General features: G+C 45.9%; 2 protein-coding genes across 3 annotated transcripts; one reads left to right on the top strand and one right to left on the bottom strand.

The window, feature by feature from the left end:
* Positions 1-825: 825 nt before the first annotated feature.
* LPCAT3 (lysophosphatidylcholine acyltransferase 3) lies at positions 826-15644 on the top strand. The gene is made up of 13 exons (XM_057404446.1): positions 826-986; positions 9776-9883; positions 9983-10089; positions 10243-10336; positions 10458-10495; positions 11553-11731; positions 12138-12246; positions 12920-13006; positions 13327-13493; positions 14111-14258; positions 14757-14915; positions 15034-15160; positions 15295-15644. The coding sequence occupies exons 1-12, from the start codon at positions 890-892 to the stop codon at positions 15148-15150; spliced, it is 1410 nt and encodes a 469-aa protein (XP_057260429.1). The 5' UTR covers positions 826-889; the 3' UTR covers positions 15151-15160; positions 15295-15644.
* A 226-nt stretch (positions 15645-15870) lies between these two features.
* Positions 15871-17954, bottom strand: EMG1 (EMG1 N1-specific pseudouridine methyltransferase). 2 transcript variants are annotated; one of them, XM_057404447.1, is made up of 6 exons: positions 17795-17954; positions 17602-17703; positions 17179-17320; positions 16754-16812; positions 16495-16644; positions 15871-16188 (listed from the first exon to the last, which is right to left on the bottom strand). In XM_057404447.1, the coding sequence occupies exons 1-6, from the start codon at positions 17933-17935 to the stop codon at positions 16075-16077; spliced, it is 708 nt and encodes a 235-aa protein (XP_057260430.1). In that variant the 5' UTR covers positions 17936-17954; the 3' UTR covers positions 15871-16074. The 2 variants fall into 2 exon arrangements, with proteins under 2 accessions (XP_057260430.1, XP_057260431.1); XM_057404448.1 differs by having other exon boundaries at positions 17179-17269.
* Between the last annotated feature and the right edge of the window lie 107 nt (positions 17955-18061).

Below are 18061 nucleotides of genomic sequence, written 5' to 3'. Positions count from 1 at the left end.
GGAATGACGAGTTTCCTCCAGCAAGGGAAGGCTTGTCTCCTCATAAGCACTCTGGAGCAACAGTGATAAGCTGTGCAGTGGTTTGTGCAAATCAACAGATTCAGTGTTCGTTCAGCAACAAATGACACTTGTGCAAATGAAGCGAGTGTCATCAAAACCACCAAAATCTTTTAGGCAGCATTTGGTCTGAAAGGGTGGAGAGAGGTCATATATGTCAATGTCATCAAGACACGTAAGAGTTCCTGGGATCCCAGCCAGGTTGGAGGCAATTTTTTGATAGTATCTAGAGGCTGAATCTAACTCAGAGTACATTCACTGACAATGAAAACAGCCTTTATGAAAGTCAAGTTGTTTTATTTATACATATCTAGAGTCACACTGCATCCACAGTAATCTTGCTGTGCTGTGATCCCACCATTCATACTCAAATCAAATCATCAAGGTATGTACAAGGAATTCTGTAATTTCATGTTGTTTTTCAAGTGTTTGCGAGGGCGTTACATACATTTCTTTCATGTAGTCTGCCTTCTATAGAGAAATATGCGTTCACTAGAAATACTTGTTACAGTGACTAAGCCTATGAGAGCAGGGAATATTGGGAATGCCAGAAAAAGACCACTAATTGTTAAAAATCAAACTTTTTTTTTAAGAAGTTGCCCATCTTGTGTAGCAGATAACAGAGAAATTTCATTGTAACAGCAAATCAAAGTGGGTACATTAAGATTGTCTAATCAGGCTTAGACAAGAGATGTTGTAATATTGTTGTATTACTGCCAAAACTGTAGCAAGGGTGGGGTAAGAGAGGCCCCAATTGAAGAAGGGGCCGCGGTGGCTGGTGCCGCTGCCGGGTTCGAGGAGGTACCGGCCGGCGGGGCGGCCGGCAGAGAAGATGGCGGTGGCGGGGTCCGGCTGGGGCCTGGCCCAGCTGGCCGAGGCCCTGGGTTCGTCGGAGCAAGCGCTGCGCCTCATCGTGTCCATCCTGATGGGTAAGGGAGGGCAGAGGGTGCAGCGGCCAGGGCTGACGGATCTGGCGACCCGCCCGCCGTTCGACCGGGCCACCCCGCCGCTCCAGCGCCGTGCCGTGCCGTGCCGCGCGGCGCCACGCTGCGCGGGGTAGGGCCGGGGCTGAGGCCGAGCAGCGCCTTGCCAGCACGAAGCCCCAGCTGTGTCAGCGCCGTCGTGCCAGGCCACGTGTGCGCGGAGCCCCCCGCGGCTCCGGACCCGCCCCGGCGGAGGGTGCATGCGCCCGGGTTGTGCCGTGGCGCGGCGGGGAGTTCGGGACGTGCCTTGCAGCAGCTGTTGGTGGGAGCATCCCTGCTCTCCCGGTGGGGAGCGGGAGCGGGGCGGGCGAGCCGGTGGGTTTCCCCGCAGGAAGTCGGGGTGCGGGCCTGGCGGGCCGCCTGTGAAAGGGGTCCGCGGCGGGGGGGGAGCCTGGCTTTGAGATCTGCGCAGCCCCTTCGCCGTGGTGCTGGCACTCGGCGTGCTGCGAAACGAGTCCGGTTTGAGTCTGTGTCGTGAGCACTGTTTTGGGCACAAGAACTTGGTTTGCAATTGTGCCGATGGTGTTGAGTGAGTGACAGGTGCTTCATGTGCATCGCATTCCGCATGGGCATGTGTCTGGAGAGGGGTGTACGCTCCACAACCCTGTCTGAGTGCAGGGACGTCTCTGCCAAGAGGCATTAGTAGCGTCTGCAGGAGCGATGCAGGAGTGGCATGTCATCATCATGTCATCAGAGGGACTGCCAGGTAGGGTGAGCAAATCCTGCTAGCTAAGTGGCCAGGAGAACTGGGATGTTGTGCTGCACTCCACCTGCAATGTGAAGTGTGTTGCAAAACATACACTGCTTACACTTATCTACATGTGAGATAGTTCAGTCACGTGTAAAACGCTTAAGGCAGGGCTAGAGTTACAGTGTGGGCTAGCAGCTGAAGGCAGGTTATAGCTCCCAAAACATTATTTCAAGTGTATTTATACATGCTATCTACATACATCTCTGCAGATGCCCAGTGAAACTTCGGGTTTTGGAAGATTTTGGTGGTGTAGTCACCAGCGGAAAGGAAATTCAAACGTTCCTCTGAACCTGAATGTATATTTGAAGTGGTGCAGCTGGTGCGGTGTGATCTGTCAAAATCAAGTTGCTTTGGCTAGCCAGCAAGTATAATTTCTAAAAAGAGATGTAAGAATAGTTGTGTCACTTCAAAACCGTGGTCTGGACCAGACTTATTTCTGCCTGATGTTACACATTTATGATGTGTAAGATCAAACTGAACCAAACCATTCTTCATGTCAAGGGTATAGGGGACTGAACTGTTGAACTTAACATAGAAATTAGTTAAACCAAACTTCTTCTATAAAGAACATATGAAGTAGTAAAGAACATATACAGGACACACACATAAACCAGCATAAATTAATCTAGCAGCTCTCCACAGCTGAATGGGAAGAGTCCTGCTTTCCTGTCTCCTGTGTCTGTCTCTACTTTAATGCAATCTGATTGAATTTTCTTGCCTGGCAGAAACCTAAACCAGAAAAAGACGATAATTTACTGCCAGGTTAGTCAACTGAACCGGTCAAGGGAGTAGTCCAACAAGTATTGATGCAAAAAGGTATTAGGAAGCAGACACCTACATTAGAGTGATTCTTTTGCAGAATGCACCTTAAACATACTCCCAAAGTTCTTTCTTGCTTCTTACTAACAGTAAGCTAGAATATGGCATTGTAAGGCTGTTTCCTGCTTGGTGTATTATGGGTGAGCAAAAGCACTTCTCTGAAATGAATAGCAGGTAATTGTCACCTTAGTGATAGGAAGAGATGCCCAGTCCAGTCACTAGATTCTTTTCAAGTGTGAGATTCGTGTGTGTTGTTACAAGTGTTCCACATACAGTGTTGACACTAAGCCACTGAGATGGCAGTGTCCCTTCCTGAGGTAGGCCACTTTCTATTTTGCATGAAGTCTTAATGGATCTTTCTAATTTGTATTAAAAGTTTGGGGATCAGGGACTGGGAACGAACTCACACCTCTTTCTCCTCCATACCTGAAATGTGTACCAAACCAGGAGGCTAGAGCTGCACTCTTCCCTGTCCTTTCTCCATAACCCAGTATCTGTTAATTATATGCAATTGAAAGCATAACTTCAGTTAGGCTAAAGGCATGCAAAACCGCCTCCACTGTACTTTGGTACTCATGCAAGTCATGTAGATTGAACCACTGAGGCAGAGGGGATTGACTCCAGCTTTTCTGCTTAATGGATTGGTAGTAAAGCATTATATTATTACATTAAAAGGAAGGGCCAAGTACCACTCCAGAGCAACATGAGAGGAGAGTGAGAAGAGCTTCTTAATCCAGTGCTAGCAAAGAAATGTTCATTTAATTGCAGTTTAGTTTATAATCCTTGAAATCCTTGAGCCTTTTGGTAATGCACCTATTGCAGATGACCATTTGGTAGGATAGCATAAGGTATAAATGAAAGGCATTTCTAAAAGCTGGAAGTGGCATTAGGTATGGCTTTTCCTTCACTTCCTCCATTTCAGGTGTTTGTATAGATTCAGGAAGAAAATCATTTTTGTTGGCTGCAGCTAATACTGCTGAATTCTTTCAGAACAAGACCATGAGGATGAAGCACAGTACCCTGTTCCAAAGATGGATTTAAAAGTTGTTTCTTATTTCTCCCTCTGTGATGCATTTTACTATCTCCGCTGCGCAGTTTGACTGAAACAGCTGTTCTAGGGCTTCACTGTTCAGGAGATCACCAGAAATTGGTAAAAATAGCCTTCTGAGAAAGAGGCAGAATCGCAAAGGACTTTGCAACTTCTTACATTGATTTCCAGAGAAAGCAAAATTGATGTTGAAAAAATAGTCTGAATGGGCTTGATTCAGAATAAGAGTGTTCACTTAGTCATGATCTGAAATAAGCAAAAGAGGTAAATGAATGCTGTTAACATTCTGCCATTAATGAAAACAGAAACAAATACAGGGGAGAAGGAGAAAGCATGAAGAAAGAGCAATCAAGAACAAAAACTAGAGTAGTCCTAAAGGGCACGTTGCTGAGTAAAATACAGGCATTTTAATCACAGCTTTGTATTTAAATCGGACACCTTTTATACATCCTGCAATTCTGAAGTGCAGAATCCAATTTGAATAGAGCCCATTACTCAGATTATACGAGATTAAACATTTACTTCAGGTTTCTTGTATGTGAAAATTTGCATAAACAATCTTTGAATAAATGAGACTGTAATTTGGCAAATACTATCAACAGCAGGAATACTTGAATTTAAATTGTCATTTAAAAAAAACCTGGTGTGTCTAGTACATTAACATCTGCTGATCCTATAAAAATGTCTTTTGAGAGACTTATTCTACCTTGCATTCTTCAGTAAGCCAGGGTCCAGTGTTCCCCCAGGGGAAACTGTCTTTAGGTCAGCATGGAAGTCACCAGTGGCCTCAGCTCTGTACTTGCAGAGTTACTTTCCAGTTGCTGGAATAAATGATCTGAACCAATGCTGTCCTAGTCTCTTGGCAGAGAAGAGGAAGGAGCCCCTCCAAGTGGTGCAAAGGAGAGAAGATGGTTTCTGTGCTGCTGCTCTTCTGCTCTCACTGCTCAGTGTGTAAGCAAGGATACAGGAGGCCTCGTGGCACTGTGTATTTCAGACTTTAGGTTGGTCTTATTTCTTGCATGGCTATATGGTCCCAAAGAATTAAAGATATTTATCTGGCCATACTATTACACAGTGGCATGCAAGCTACCTGGCATGTTCTGCTGCATAATATGGAGGAGGGCCAACATACTGTTCACAGCCCTGAGCCAGAACTGACCCTGCTGATCTGCCCAAGATCTGCCAGGAAGAGCACTGGTGAAGCGTTCCCTCATCTACACACATAGCAGTGACCAGCAGAAACTAACATATTCACACTGAATAGGTGCCAGAAACCAGCTGCTTTGCTTGCAGGTGGTGGTGTCTCCCCCTCTTCTACCTGTCACCATTTATTTCTTTTTATTTTGCACATCCTTTGATTATTCTTGCTCTTTGCATCCTGAAGATTTTCAGGCTCAGTGAAATTCTCCCTGTGGTTACATCTAGCTGAGGACTTAGCCCAAATCAAGTCCCCAGCTACTCAGCCAAGCAAGAACCTTACTGAAGGGGAGTCAAGCAACTGATTTTAATGGGTAAGAGATGTCCCATCTTAACACGTGGTTAAACCAGCCAAACCACAAAGCACTCATGTGCTGCCTTTTTTAATCTCTTACCTTCAAATGCTGCTTAAATAAATAGAGATTTCTGTAATGCTACACACTGTGTCTACATTAGCAAGTAAAATGGTACAATAGGAGCAGATCCATAGAGCAGACTCATTTGTGTGCTGTACCTGATGGGTTTGGGACATTTACTTTGGATTTGCTTCAGTCTGGTCATATGGACTGAGCACCCACTGCAGTGCATTTTCAGTTCAGTTTTGTTTGAAGAGAGCCTTGTTTACATGCTTTGAGACAGTTGTGCTATGCAAACTAAAGCACTATAAGTGGACTTTAAAAGTGCACTCCTGAGCCGAATTAAAATACTCATATATATGCACCCAGTGTTAAGCAAGGTGTGGGAGTTTTGCAGTATTATAGACAGAAAAAGAGAATACTTTTGAAGTCAAAATATTAGGTAAAGGCTTATACTTCAACATGTCTTTTTCCTGTTGTCTCTTTCTTTTTAGTTCTAGCATTCTTACAGGAAAACGGACACAATTTATCTGCTAGATGTTAACAAAGGTAGAGTTAACTGATCAGCAAAAGGAAGAAGAGGAAAAATAGTCTGATCTGCTCCCTTGAAGATGAAACAGAGCTAACACATATAAAAGGGAAAATAAAGGGAGCCGAGATGAAAAGAATGGTATTCTTACTTGCAGCTTTATCTCCAGAAAAAGAGAGGCATCTTAATCACCCATTCCAGAAGATGCAAACCTGACAGCGCTATTTTTGCTTGGAATTAGAACTTTCCTCCTCCTTAATCCAGCCTCTTGATCCTTTACTTCTTTTGCTCAAGTAGATTGTTGTATGTGTGAACAACCTGGGCACTGTGCAGTGACCCATTCCTCTCCCAGATGGCTGTGGCCAAGAAGCTGACCTTGTCCTTTGCTTCTAGCATCAGGGTTCTCTTAACCAGAGATCTCCTCTTGTTCCTGTGAAAAAGTTAAAAAAGAAGCAGGGATTTATCAGCAGCAGCATCTCCCAACTAATATGTACCTTTTCTATCAATTGATAATTCCCTTCTACAGGAAGTATAACTAGAGGCAAAACCCAAGTCCGCATGCAGACTGCTTTTCACCTCCATAGTGCATAGGGGAGGAGAATTACTTCAGATCAGGGGGTCACCTTCTGTTTTCTCTAGAGAGCCAGTTTCCTCCTTGGTCTGCTCTGCCTGAGGGAGCTGTGAAAGAGGAGTTGGCCAGACTGGGAGCTGCTGGGCAGGGTCCCTCTAGGAGCAGGGAACTTTAGTCCTGTTGCTTCTGAATGGCAAAAGCAAAGCAGAATGGCATCCTGCTGCTGACATACCCAAATGTGACAGCAAGCTTGGCAGGAGGCAGAGATAACCGCTCTCCTGCTTCTGCTGTGCTAACCCAGGCTGCTTCAAGAGCACTGTAGTTGGGCAGGAGCACGGCTGTTGTTACTGGTAGGACCACCTCCTTATCTAATAAATAGTTTATTAGTGTTCAAAAGGGCACAGGCCGCAGCAGAATGGCCACTGATACTCAGAATCCACTGCCATTCGGGGTTAAAGTTTCTATCTGCAAATGGCTCAGTTGTAAAAGTGAGAAAACTATGTTGTGTGCAGCAAACCTGGAACTAAATTGCAGTCCAGAGTACTAGCAGGTTGCTCTGTATTGCAGAAGAATTTAGGCTGATGTTGTGACTTTGGAACTGGAACAGCACCCACGTAGTGGGTAGCATTCTAAAAACATACCTGCTCTGCACATTAGTAGCTGTCATATTTGCAGGGACTCATAATTCTTTTTCCTTCAGAGAAGCATTACCTAAGCCATGATATGATCTGCTGTGTAGAGCTGAAAAGGAGTACACGTGACAAGTGAGACAGGTCTTTGAAAGAGTAGGAATGTTAGCTGGGGATGCAAGAAAATAAATGTCTGGCTTTTAGAAATCTGAGGTATAAAATAGTATTCAGTGATAATTTAATTCTGTCTACAGAAATAGCTAGAGCCAAAACCCGGTGAAAATGGAGTATTTTGTTGGCTTGTACTGATTTTTGAGAGTGGGAAACCCTTGAAAAATGTGATTTTAAAACCATATATGTAGACGAACAACAATAAATTGTGCTTTGCCTGTATATCTGTTCTGCTCTTTCCCCCCCCTTGATCGACAGGGTAAACATTTTCCTACAATAAACCTCAGTATTTTAAGTTTGGATCTAGACTGATGGTAATACTTTGTATTCTTTTTTACCACTTTCACAAAGGCAGCTGTTAATACAGTTAATAGCAGGAAGGAAAAGGGATGGTTTGGGTATGGCATTTTGTAGGACAATGTGGAGCCACTGTTGCAGAAGGGAAGAGCAAGCTGGATGAGCAGGAGCAAGGTTGCCAGGCTCTGCAGGCGAGGGGCCATGGTATGTGGGGCTGGCGGGCTGCTGAGACCAAGAAAGCAGCCTGTGGCGTGGAAACCAGTGTGGGACACAAAAGCAGGAAGGAACAGGAACAAGGAGGCAGGGAAAACCGAAAGAGAGGTAGCAAGAGGCTGAGGAAATGGGAGCAGCAGCTCAGTTTCAGGAAGCAGCAGGTACACATCTGGGCTCAGCAGTGTGCTGCCACCCGGGATCCGCAAGGGAACCCAAACATCCCAAAATCTGGAACTCCCTCCCAAGGGATCTTGGAGGGAGGAAGAGGATCTTAAAATGTCTCCAGTCACACCTCAGCGTGTTAGTGCTGCCTGACTGCAAGACACGCATTTTACATAATGTGACAGAGTTTCTCGTTTCCTGTCACAGTAGTGACTAGATTTGGCCTTGCTTGTTGGAAACCTTCCATCCATCAAATGCTTCTTGGCAAAATGGGCATTTCATCACCTTTTATTACTGCTCCATATAAAACATGACTACCTACTGCTACTATTACTCCATGAGTGTAAGTAGCAGAGATCTATCCACTGCTACAGATTTCATCTAGGCTAATAAGTAGCATGGATGCCAATATTGTGGTATATGATTAATTTCTTTTTTTGGTTGGGTTTTTTGTTGGTATAAGAGAGTTTTTTGTTGTTTTGTTCTTAATCAAGATGAAAGCAACAAGCTTGCAAAGTAGAGCAGTAGTAAGTTACAAAATGCTAGAATTTAAATGGATTCTGCTATCCCAATTCAGCTCATGGTATACATGCCTTTAGGAGCGCTAATTGCCTGAACAGACTTCACATACTCATGAGATGGACAATGCTGCTTGTGTCAGTATCATGGAATGGTTTGGGTTGGAAGAAACCATAAAGCTCATCCAGTTCCAGCCCCCTGCCATGGGCAGGGACACCTTCCACTAGAGCAGGTTGCTCCAAGCCCTGTCCAACCTGGCCTTGAACACTGCCAAGGATGGAGCAGCCACAGCTTCTGTGGGCATCTTGTGCCAGCGCCTCAGCACCCTCACAGGGAAGAGCTTCTGCCTGAGCTCTCATCTCAGCTTCCCCTCTGTCAGGTTAAAGCCATTCCCCCTTGTCCTGTCCCTACAGGTGCTTGGCAAGATTCCTCTCCAGGTGCCTTTGGTGCCTTTAGGCACTGGAGCTGCTCTGAGGTCTCCCCTTAAGGAGCATTCTCTTCGTCAGGCTGAACAAGCCCAGCTCTCTCAGCCTGGCTCCAGAGCAGAGTACAACATAATATAGTTATTGTATCATACGTAGCAATGTTTAATGCACGTTATGTGAATCTCACCTAGACGACAAAATTGCCTTGACTCATGGGTTTCTGTATGGCACTTCTCCCCGTACTACCAGAGTGCTTCACAAATGTTTGCTTCTCACTAGAGCCACAGATGAATAATCTGGAGGCATTCCTAAAATACAGCAGGAGCCAACCAGCAGAAAATGCAAGGAAAAATTCCTTCTATGAATCTTAGCAGCTCCATATGCAATGCTTCTGACTTTGATATTGTTAAAAAAACACTACATCCTGGTCCCAGTGGATGTTAGTTACAGCTTTGTGTGCCCAGGAGTTCACAAATCGGATGCAAATCTGAGGCTGGAGAGTTAGAAAAGAAAGAGTGCACTACTGGAGGTCACTTGAGGCACTCTGGTCAGCATCATGTAAGAGCGCATTGAAGTGAGAGCAGGGATTGAATGTTAGGGTAATGTAATGGTATTAACCATAAAATATCATCCTTCCCACCTTTTTTTTTAATCTAGCTTCTTGCCACATTCACTGTGTTTGTCACTGAATCTGGAAGTGAATCAGAGACTAAAGTGTCTGATTCATGTATTTCAGCATTATCCATCTCATGTATTGAATGAGGCCAGAAACTGTACCCCTGGAATTTCTTGCACTTCAGCGTCGACTTTGACATAATTATGTTCCTGTTGAAGTATTTTTGTCTCTATAATATACAGAGTATATGGCATCTTACCTCCCAGTATGGAAATACAAGATCAGAAATGTACAACATGACCTGGGTTCATAATGTATGAACATAAAGTACATGTTCCTATTAACATGTTGAAGAAAGCTGTAATCTGGACCATCACAAATACTTGTCTATGCTCATTTACAACACTTTCATCTTTTTTGTTTTCTCCTCAGGATATCCTTTTGCCTTGTTCCAGCGCTATTTCCTTTTCCAGAAGGATACCTACCTCATCCATCTCTATAATATGTTCACAGGACTCTCAATTGCTTACTTCAATTTTGGTAAGATGAGTTTGGGAAGAGAGAGCTGCCTGGCCCAGGGTGTGCTGCAGTTTGTGTCGTTTCTACTTCATCTCTTTCTCTTTCTTTCCCGTCCCACAGGGATGCAGTTCTTTCATTCCCTGCTGTGTGTCCTAATCCAGTTCCTCATACTGAGACTAATGGGTCGCACCATCACTGCCGTCTTCACAACGTTCTTCTTTCAGATGGTAAAACTCTCTTTCTTACTGCATCAGTTTGTAGAAAGGAGCCCTCTGTTCAGTTTTATACTTCCCAGTAGCAACTGTGGGTGGAAAAGTGGAGGCAGATCAAAACCAGCTGGGGGAATTAGTTTGACTAACCCAAACAATGGTCTCTTTCAGATATACCTTATGGCTGGATATTATTTCACAGCCACAGACCATTATGATATCAAATGGACAATGCCACATTGTGTCTTGACGCTCAAGTTGATTGGTGAGTGACACCTCCTTCCTATCTCTTGTACTCTGCAAGCCATGTGTCAGGGAAGGGAGGACTGCTTGTTCAGCCCAACAAGCCCATCCCAGGCCTTCAAATAATTGTTTCTCACCTCCAGGTCTGGCCATCGATTACTATGATGGAGGAAAAGATCCGGTAAGACACCATTTCTCCTTCATTCCTTCTCCCTTCTTCTGTGTCATCCCAGTGAGCTAGAGGTCAGCAAATCAGGTTCAAAGGATGCAAGTTAGCAAGCCACATGCATTGTTTGGTAAAAGCCGTAGTTGAGAGGGGAGCCTTTGTGAGTGTCTAAGGGCACTGAATTCTGGAGTGGAAAGAAATAATTTGAAACAGAGACAGTAGTGATTAGAGAGAGAAAAAAGTTGTTTCAATCATGTCAGAATATTCTGCTCCCTTCCAAATACCCCAACCATCTCCTTCCCCCAAAACTGTTGCTTTAGATTCCCAGTCCCTGATGCTTTGTGTCTTGTGGGTAGTGTACTTGCAGACCATCAGCACTGGATCTCAGTTCCCATCTTCCTTGCCTTTGTTTAGCCTTACTATATCCTTGCCCTTTACCATTTGTTAGGGCCCTGTTTTTAGAGCTGATGAAGCAGTGAGGGAAGAAGCACAATGTGAGGGAGAGAGCAGAACACTTACTACAGTCCCTTAATCCTGCTTCAAGTATCTGCATTCCTCATCTCCTGTTGGGGCCTGACCAAGATTTTAGCATCCATGGAATCGCTATTGACTGCAAGAAAACAAGCTTGAGCTGAAATTTCCTAAACTGAAGTTTCAAGTATTTAAATACAATGAATTCTTGCATCAAGAAGTAGGAATTGTAGGACAATAAGGTCTTTGGAGAATACATGCAATTGCAGTCAGGAACTGGAATAGGTCAGATAGAGTGCTTTTACAATGCTTAGCATGCTGGCAGGGATGCATGTCAATAGATCCCTTCCATGTTTTGAGCTTATTTAGGAAGAGAGATCTGTGCAACTGCTGTCAACCATTGGATCTCGTTGCTATTTAGAGGGGGTGGGGATAGAGAGGGCTGGGGACAGGGATGGTTGTGAAGTACGAAGTGGAAAGTTATATATATATATATGGAGGGCAAGAACTGAAACCATTGAGGAGGTAGGCTGAGAGCCTAACATCCAGAGTTAGTATGAGATCCCCTAGGATGATGTTAATGCCACTCCCTTTGGTGCAGGAGTTCCTGACCCCTGAGCAGCGGCAATTTGCTGTCCGGGGAGTTCCTACCTTGCTGGAGGTCTCGGGATTCTCCTATTTCTATGGTGCCTTCATGGTGGGGCCTCAGTTCTCCATGACAGACTATCAGAAACTGGCAAGGGGTGAGATGACTGACGTTCAAGGCCAGAGACCCAATAGGTAATACAAAGCCACTTAGCTCCTCACCTTCCTAAGATCCCAGAATGCTGAATCCTCCACATGTTCCCTGCAGCAGAGTGCCTTCTTACCTGGAGACTAAAGTACTGTGATCAAAAGTGATTTCTAAGACAAGGCTGTCTTTCAAAAGTTGCTCATAACAATCTGGTTAATGTCCTCGCATTGTTCCAGGACATGAACGTCAACCAACCGTTTGACATGTTTAGTACAGACTCGGTCCCAACCTGCCAATGTTAGCATCCCAGCTTCCAAATGAAGTCATTTGCTGCAGTGGAACACGGTGACTCCCTTATCGCTATCTCCCCTAACTGCTCCACTTCTGTTCTTCAAATTATGATGGTTGCCTTCCATCGCTTTCTTTTTTGACCTTCATATTTTTCTTTCTCAGTTTTGTGCCCGCTCTGAAGCGCCTGAGTTTGGGTCTCTTGTTTCTAGTAATATATACCTTGTCAAGCCAGTACATCTCTGACGAATACCTCACCTCAGATGATTATATGGTATGTATTCATTTGGCAGTACTGGGGTGTGGAAGAATTCTGCTTCTCTTGTGGGCATTGGATCTACAAGAGTGGGTTTTTTTTCTTAGTTTTGCTTCAATTTAAGAATAAGGTAAGTCATCAACTAGTGATAAGCCTTTCCACAACTGATTTGGCTTTACTGCTTGTCCTCTGGATTCCATTTGATGCAGGACAGGAATGTGTTGAACTGAAAACAAATCTTAGATGCTACTGTTGTTCTTGAAACCTTACGCATTTTGTGACCTTCTAATGATCTTCCATTTAACCATTACATGCAAATAACTTCACTAGAGTAACTTGCAAGGCTTACCAGTCTTTGACATTCTTAGAAGACTCTTAACAAGTCATTCCTACCTCCAGATTATCAGTGGTTTTGTGTCAGTCTGAATAAATGAAGGTATGAATTCTGCAGTGATTATGGTAACCCCAGAATCGTCCCAAAGTACCTATTTCAGTACAGCCAAGTGTTACCAAAGGAAGGAGAATGATGTGTGAACTTGCGTAAACCCATAGCCTAGCAGCCAAGCCCATAGAGCAGTCTCAACACATGCATCAAATTAAAACAGAGTGAAGAGATCTCATCTACTCTGTCTTGTTATTGCCATTTGGCTCCATTTTTCATTTTGATTCTGTTTCACTCTCACCTCTGCAGGAGAAGCCTTTCTGGTTCCGATGTGCTTACATGTTGATCTGGGGCAAAATTATACTCTACAAATACGTAACTTGCTGGCTTGTGACGGTGAGTCTAGATGTTGTTCCAGAGACAAAAGACAAATGAACAAAGGTCACACTTTTGCAGCTAATTAGTATGCTATTGGACTTAGCCCTAATGGAAATAGCCCAAGTATCTGGAGATCAGTGCAGGTCAGTTTGCTTGCTCTAAGTTAGCAAAGGCAAGCAAACTAAAAAGCAGGCAGTTTTTCAACCATTTGTTCCATCTGCAGTGGTGCTCTCCACTCACCACAGTGAGAGTCAGAGCCTGCCCAGCTCTGCCTTTCAAAACAAACTAAAAAAGGAGGGGGAACAATGTTTTCCTTCTTTTTGAATCTTTTTCCATAGGAAGGTGTCTGCATCCTTGTTGGTCTGGGGTACAATGGGAAGGACCAGAATGGAAAGCCTTTGTGGAATGCCTGTGCCAACATGAAGGTCTGGCTGTATGAGACAACACCCTTATTCACAGGGACCATTGCTTCTTTCAACATCAACACCAATACTTGGGTGGCCCGGTGAGCAGGACAAAATTCCCATTCTAGCCTGGTTTGGTAACATCTGTGTCAACAGAACCAAGATCCTACGCTGAGAGGGAGCATTAGGGGAAGAACCTGCCAGTTTTCCTTTCTTCCACTCTTTCTTCCATGTTTTGCTGCTGTGCCATTTGGAACAGCTTACCGGGTTAGATCTTTTCATTCAGTCTAAAAGGGCAGTTCATTAATAACAGTCAAGCAGTTGACTGCAGCAGGAGGGCAGACTGAATATAGCGAGCCCTTGCGCCTGCCTGGTCAAAGTGCCATAGAGCTGCCTCTACCAGCTGGATCCTGTATCCTTGTGATGCTCCCTTAAGCAACGACTTGACCAGGTTTTGTTTCAGCACTTGCGGGACACACAACTGAAGTGTAAGATCTCATTTCTGGGTGCATTGTGGGATAACCACTTCTCCCCAGGAACTGGGATTTCTTTAAGGCAAGGGCTGCTGTACATTTTGCCCTGGTACGGGGAGCTGCCTTGTTCTTTCTGTCACCACAGGGTGTGCAAAGGTGTACAGCCCCCTGGGCCCTGCATCCTTGACATGGGGAGGGGAGGGTAGACAATAAACCAGAAGCACTTTGTTTCTTTTCCACTCTAGCTACATCTTCAAGCGTCTGAAGTTCCTGGGTAACAAACTGCTGTCACAGGCACTGGCCCTGTTCTTCCTGGCCATTTGGCACGGGCTGCACTCTGGCTACCTGGTGTGCTTCCAGATGGAGCTGCTGATAGTCATCATTGAAAGACAGGTGGGCTTTGTCTGATTGACCAGGATTGGGTGGCCTGCAGGAGACTTTCCCTGTGAGCTGGGAACTGCCACGCCGAAGGCTTTACTTGGAGTAAAACCAGGAAAAATAGCTGCTCACTTTGGGATTGGTTTTCAAGCACGAGATGGTTCTGTTCTCTACAGAGAGTTCAGTAGGTGGCTTCTGCATGGGTAAGCCATACATTTGTTGCAGAAGCTGAAAGGAAGGGAAGAAGTTGGCATATGGGTAGAGGGCAGCTGAAGCGCTTGGCAGCTGGAAAGGTTGGAGGACATGAGTTGAATGCCTCTGCTAAATGTCCCAGTACTGAGAGAACAATACTTGAACTATTGTTTGGAGGGGGTTGAGCAGCTACTTTTTTAGACTAACTGCTCACTGAAATCCATTTTACACAGCTGGATAGATAATATTGGCCCCAGAGTATGCATGTACAGGCACAGGACATTCAACTGACAAGAATTTTGTTGCTTTTCTCTAAATTAGATCATAAAGCTTATACAGGACAGTCCCACCCTCAGCACTTTGACCTCTATCACTGTCTTGCGGCCCATCTTCTACGTGCTGCAGCAAGCTAACCACTGGCTGTTTCTGAGTTACTCTCTGGTGCCATTTTGCCTTTTCACCTGGGACAAATGGATTAAGGTATTTAGTAGCCACAAACAGACAACACGTGCAACCAACCCTTTTTCCTCCAACCTGTCTCAGATGTTCCTGGCTCAGAGCTGCTTGCTGGTCCTTAACCCTGCCTTTCTCTTTCCAGGTGTACAAGTCTATTTATTTCTTCGGCCACGTGTCGCTCTTCATCTTATTACTGGTGTTGCCTTACATTCGCAGACTACTGGTGCCACGAAAAGAAAAGCTAAAAAAAGCAGAGTAACAGCCAAAAGGTAAGGCTGTCCTAGGCAGAGACATGCCCACGCCTGGGCTGGGAGATGAAGTAGGGCAGCAATGTTACAGGCCAAGGTGAAAGGCAAAGCTGAAAAATCAAGCAAACCAAATCTAGCACTTTTCTCTTTTGCAGATTGTACCACCTGTGCATTTGTAGGAGTTACTGAACACTCCGGAAGCAAAGCATCACCTGCCAAGTTTGCTGTGTTGAAGTATGACTTCTTTTCAACGTGAGGAGGGGGAAAGAGAAAGCACAGGGTCAGAGACCCAAAAGGAGGGGAATGGAGCCAACCTCCTTCCACATCCTCCACCTTCTGTATGTTGCCTTATCTCTCTGCCGCCCTCCGATGGACACTCGTGTCTCTCTGCTGATACCCGATGATTGTAAAACATTCAAGGCAGGCACTGTATTGGATTGGAGCCACCTTCTTCTGACTTTTCTACGTTTTGTCATCCAAGATAAAAATTGCTCCTGGTCTTTTTTCATATGGGCTTCAGCTCCTTTCCTGTTGGGTGCCTCGGTGGGGGAATGTGAACTGTCACACACCACCAACTACGGGGATTCTACAGGACTGAGCAACACCACCTGCACGGCAACCAGGGTGCAGCTGAGAATTTCATTTCCATGACAGATTTGGGCAGAGTTCCTGCTATAAAGGGATCGAGCCTACCCATGTATGAAACATGAAAAAGTAAAATACACGAGCACTCTTATAAAAAATGGCCTTTAATAGGAGGAAAAAGGGTGAGTAGGGCAGTCCGTTCAGTCTCATTGCTCCAGAAGCTACAAGGAGAAACTGATGCCTTTTCCCTTCAAAGAGCCCAAAGTTGCACCAGGTCCATCCCTAATTGAAAGAGCCTTTCCAGAATATGGAGTCACTGCACAGAAGTCCACCACAGCAGCAGCAGAAACTCATACTATTCCCCAGACTTCTTCAAAGGCAGTGGTAATTTTAGCACACGTCAGGGCAGCAGAGAGGGGATAATTGCTGATGGAAACCATCTTTTCTGTATAGTCAACACTGACCTGGGGAAGAGAGAGAAAGAAAAGAAGCCGCAAAGTATCAGGCTGCAAGTTTTCACTTAGTCACATCTATCTATCGCCATTGGCTGGGGAGGCACAGTATTCCTGCAGGACAGCTGCCAGCCCTCACTAGCTCCTTGGGAGGGAGAGAAGTACCAAGTGTTACAGCATTGGGTTGGGGAGGGTGGGTGGACAAGGGAGACCAAGCCAAAAAAAGAGCAGAAGTAAAACAACCCATACTCAGAACAAGAGTGAAATCTATGCTGTTAAAGGGTCTTACAGCTCTAAATAAGGGATGCATGCACTTACCGAACCATGAGCAAAAGCTCCAACAACAATGGCAACTGGCTCTGCTGTAGGAACCAGTTCACGCAGATCTGACACTTTTGGGACTGCAAAAGAGGTACCTAGCTTCAGGCAGCCCACAGGGAGATGGTCACTGACTGGGTTTTTAATCACCTGCAGAAAGCAGAAGGTTACTAGAGGTGCAGAGGTAAGATACCCTGCCGCATAGCTAACGCCACTGCTTGTACAAAGCAAGCCCAACATGAGCTGTCAGAGTGTTTACCTTCAACAGTTTCTGAGGCCCATCAGCTGCTCGAACGCTGAGCTTGTGCAGCAACTGAACTGGCAAAAGAAGAAAATGACTTAAGCTGTCTGTTGTTTTGCTGGAGGAACCCTATCCTCTGCCTAGAGCTGAAGCAGACAAAAGTCCATCTTTAGCGTTCCCTTTAAAGTATCATCTAAAACAGTCCAAAAGAATACTAATCAGTCACTTTGCTGCTAGCTCAGTCTCCTGCAGGCGCTCCCCCCTGTGCTAAGGAACACACAGTTGGACATGGAACTCACAAAAAGACACTTTGGTTTCTTGGCTCTTTTCTCACTTTCACATGTTTAAGGTTGGTCCAACTGTGCGCCTCTTCCCAACGTTCCTGCACTCCTAAGCACCTTCCCGCATTACCCTCTGGCTGGTGCGAAGTTTGCATCGCTTACCCATAAGACCACAGAACCGATCAAAAGTTCTCGGGATTCTGGTTTGGGGATTGATTTCAATTAGAACATTCTTCTGGGTATGGATGTAAACCTGCAGGAGACCAGCCCGATTCAGTGGGCTGTCCATAAGCATCAGGAGACTCTGAAGGACAAAAACACACAGTAGTGGAAACAGACAAGGCACATGGGAGATGACTTTTGGAAAAGTTCAGAGTTATGCCCCACGAGTGCAGAAAGAACTTACGCTGAAGCAGAAATAAGTTCATTTGGCTGCGTAACGCTAACCGAAAGCAATCCCATTCCCAACCACACACTAAACGCACAAGCCACAAAGCGCAGCGGGCAGGACCAAACTTGCCCCGTTCAGAGGCACACGCAGACCCGCACACCTGAAGGGCAGCCCCGGCCACCAAACCCCGGTACCTGGTGGGTGATGTCCGGCCGCACCTCCGCGGGGTCCCGGCCGTTCCGCAGCAGCAGCGCCTTGTGCTTGTCGCAGTTGAGGAGCTCGAACGTTTTCCCCACCTACGGCCGACCACGGACAGGTGGGCAAAGGCTACCGCAGCCGCCTTCGGCCCGGCCAGACACACACACACACCCCTCCCTCCTCCCGCACCTTCACAGTCTCCAGACTCGCCCCCTCCAGCACCACCAGGAGCCGCCGCTGCCCGCGGGGCCGCTTCGCCTCCAGCGAAACATCTGCGGGCACCGCTCCCTCCCCGTCCTCCTCCTCACGCTGCCGCCGAGGCGCTGCCATCTTGTCACGGCCGCATGCGCGGCACCAAGCGCACCGCGCCAGCCCCGCCCTCAGGCCGCCCACCCAAGATGGCTCCGGGGGCGCGCCCCTAATATGGCTCCGGCCGGACGCACTTCCAGGGCGTGG

This window comes from Pezoporus wallicus, unplaced genomic scaffold (genome assembly GCF_028554395.1).
Source record: "Pezoporus wallicus isolate ANWC-B61680 ecotype Strahan unplaced genomic scaffold, APGP_CSIRO_Pwel_v1 contig_5787, whole genome shotgun sequence".
NCBI classification, from domain to species: domain Eukaryota; kingdom Metazoa; phylum Chordata; class Aves; order Psittaciformes; family Psittacidae; genus Pezoporus; species Pezoporus wallicus.
This window is presented reverse-complemented; position numbering and strand designations above follow the sequence as displayed.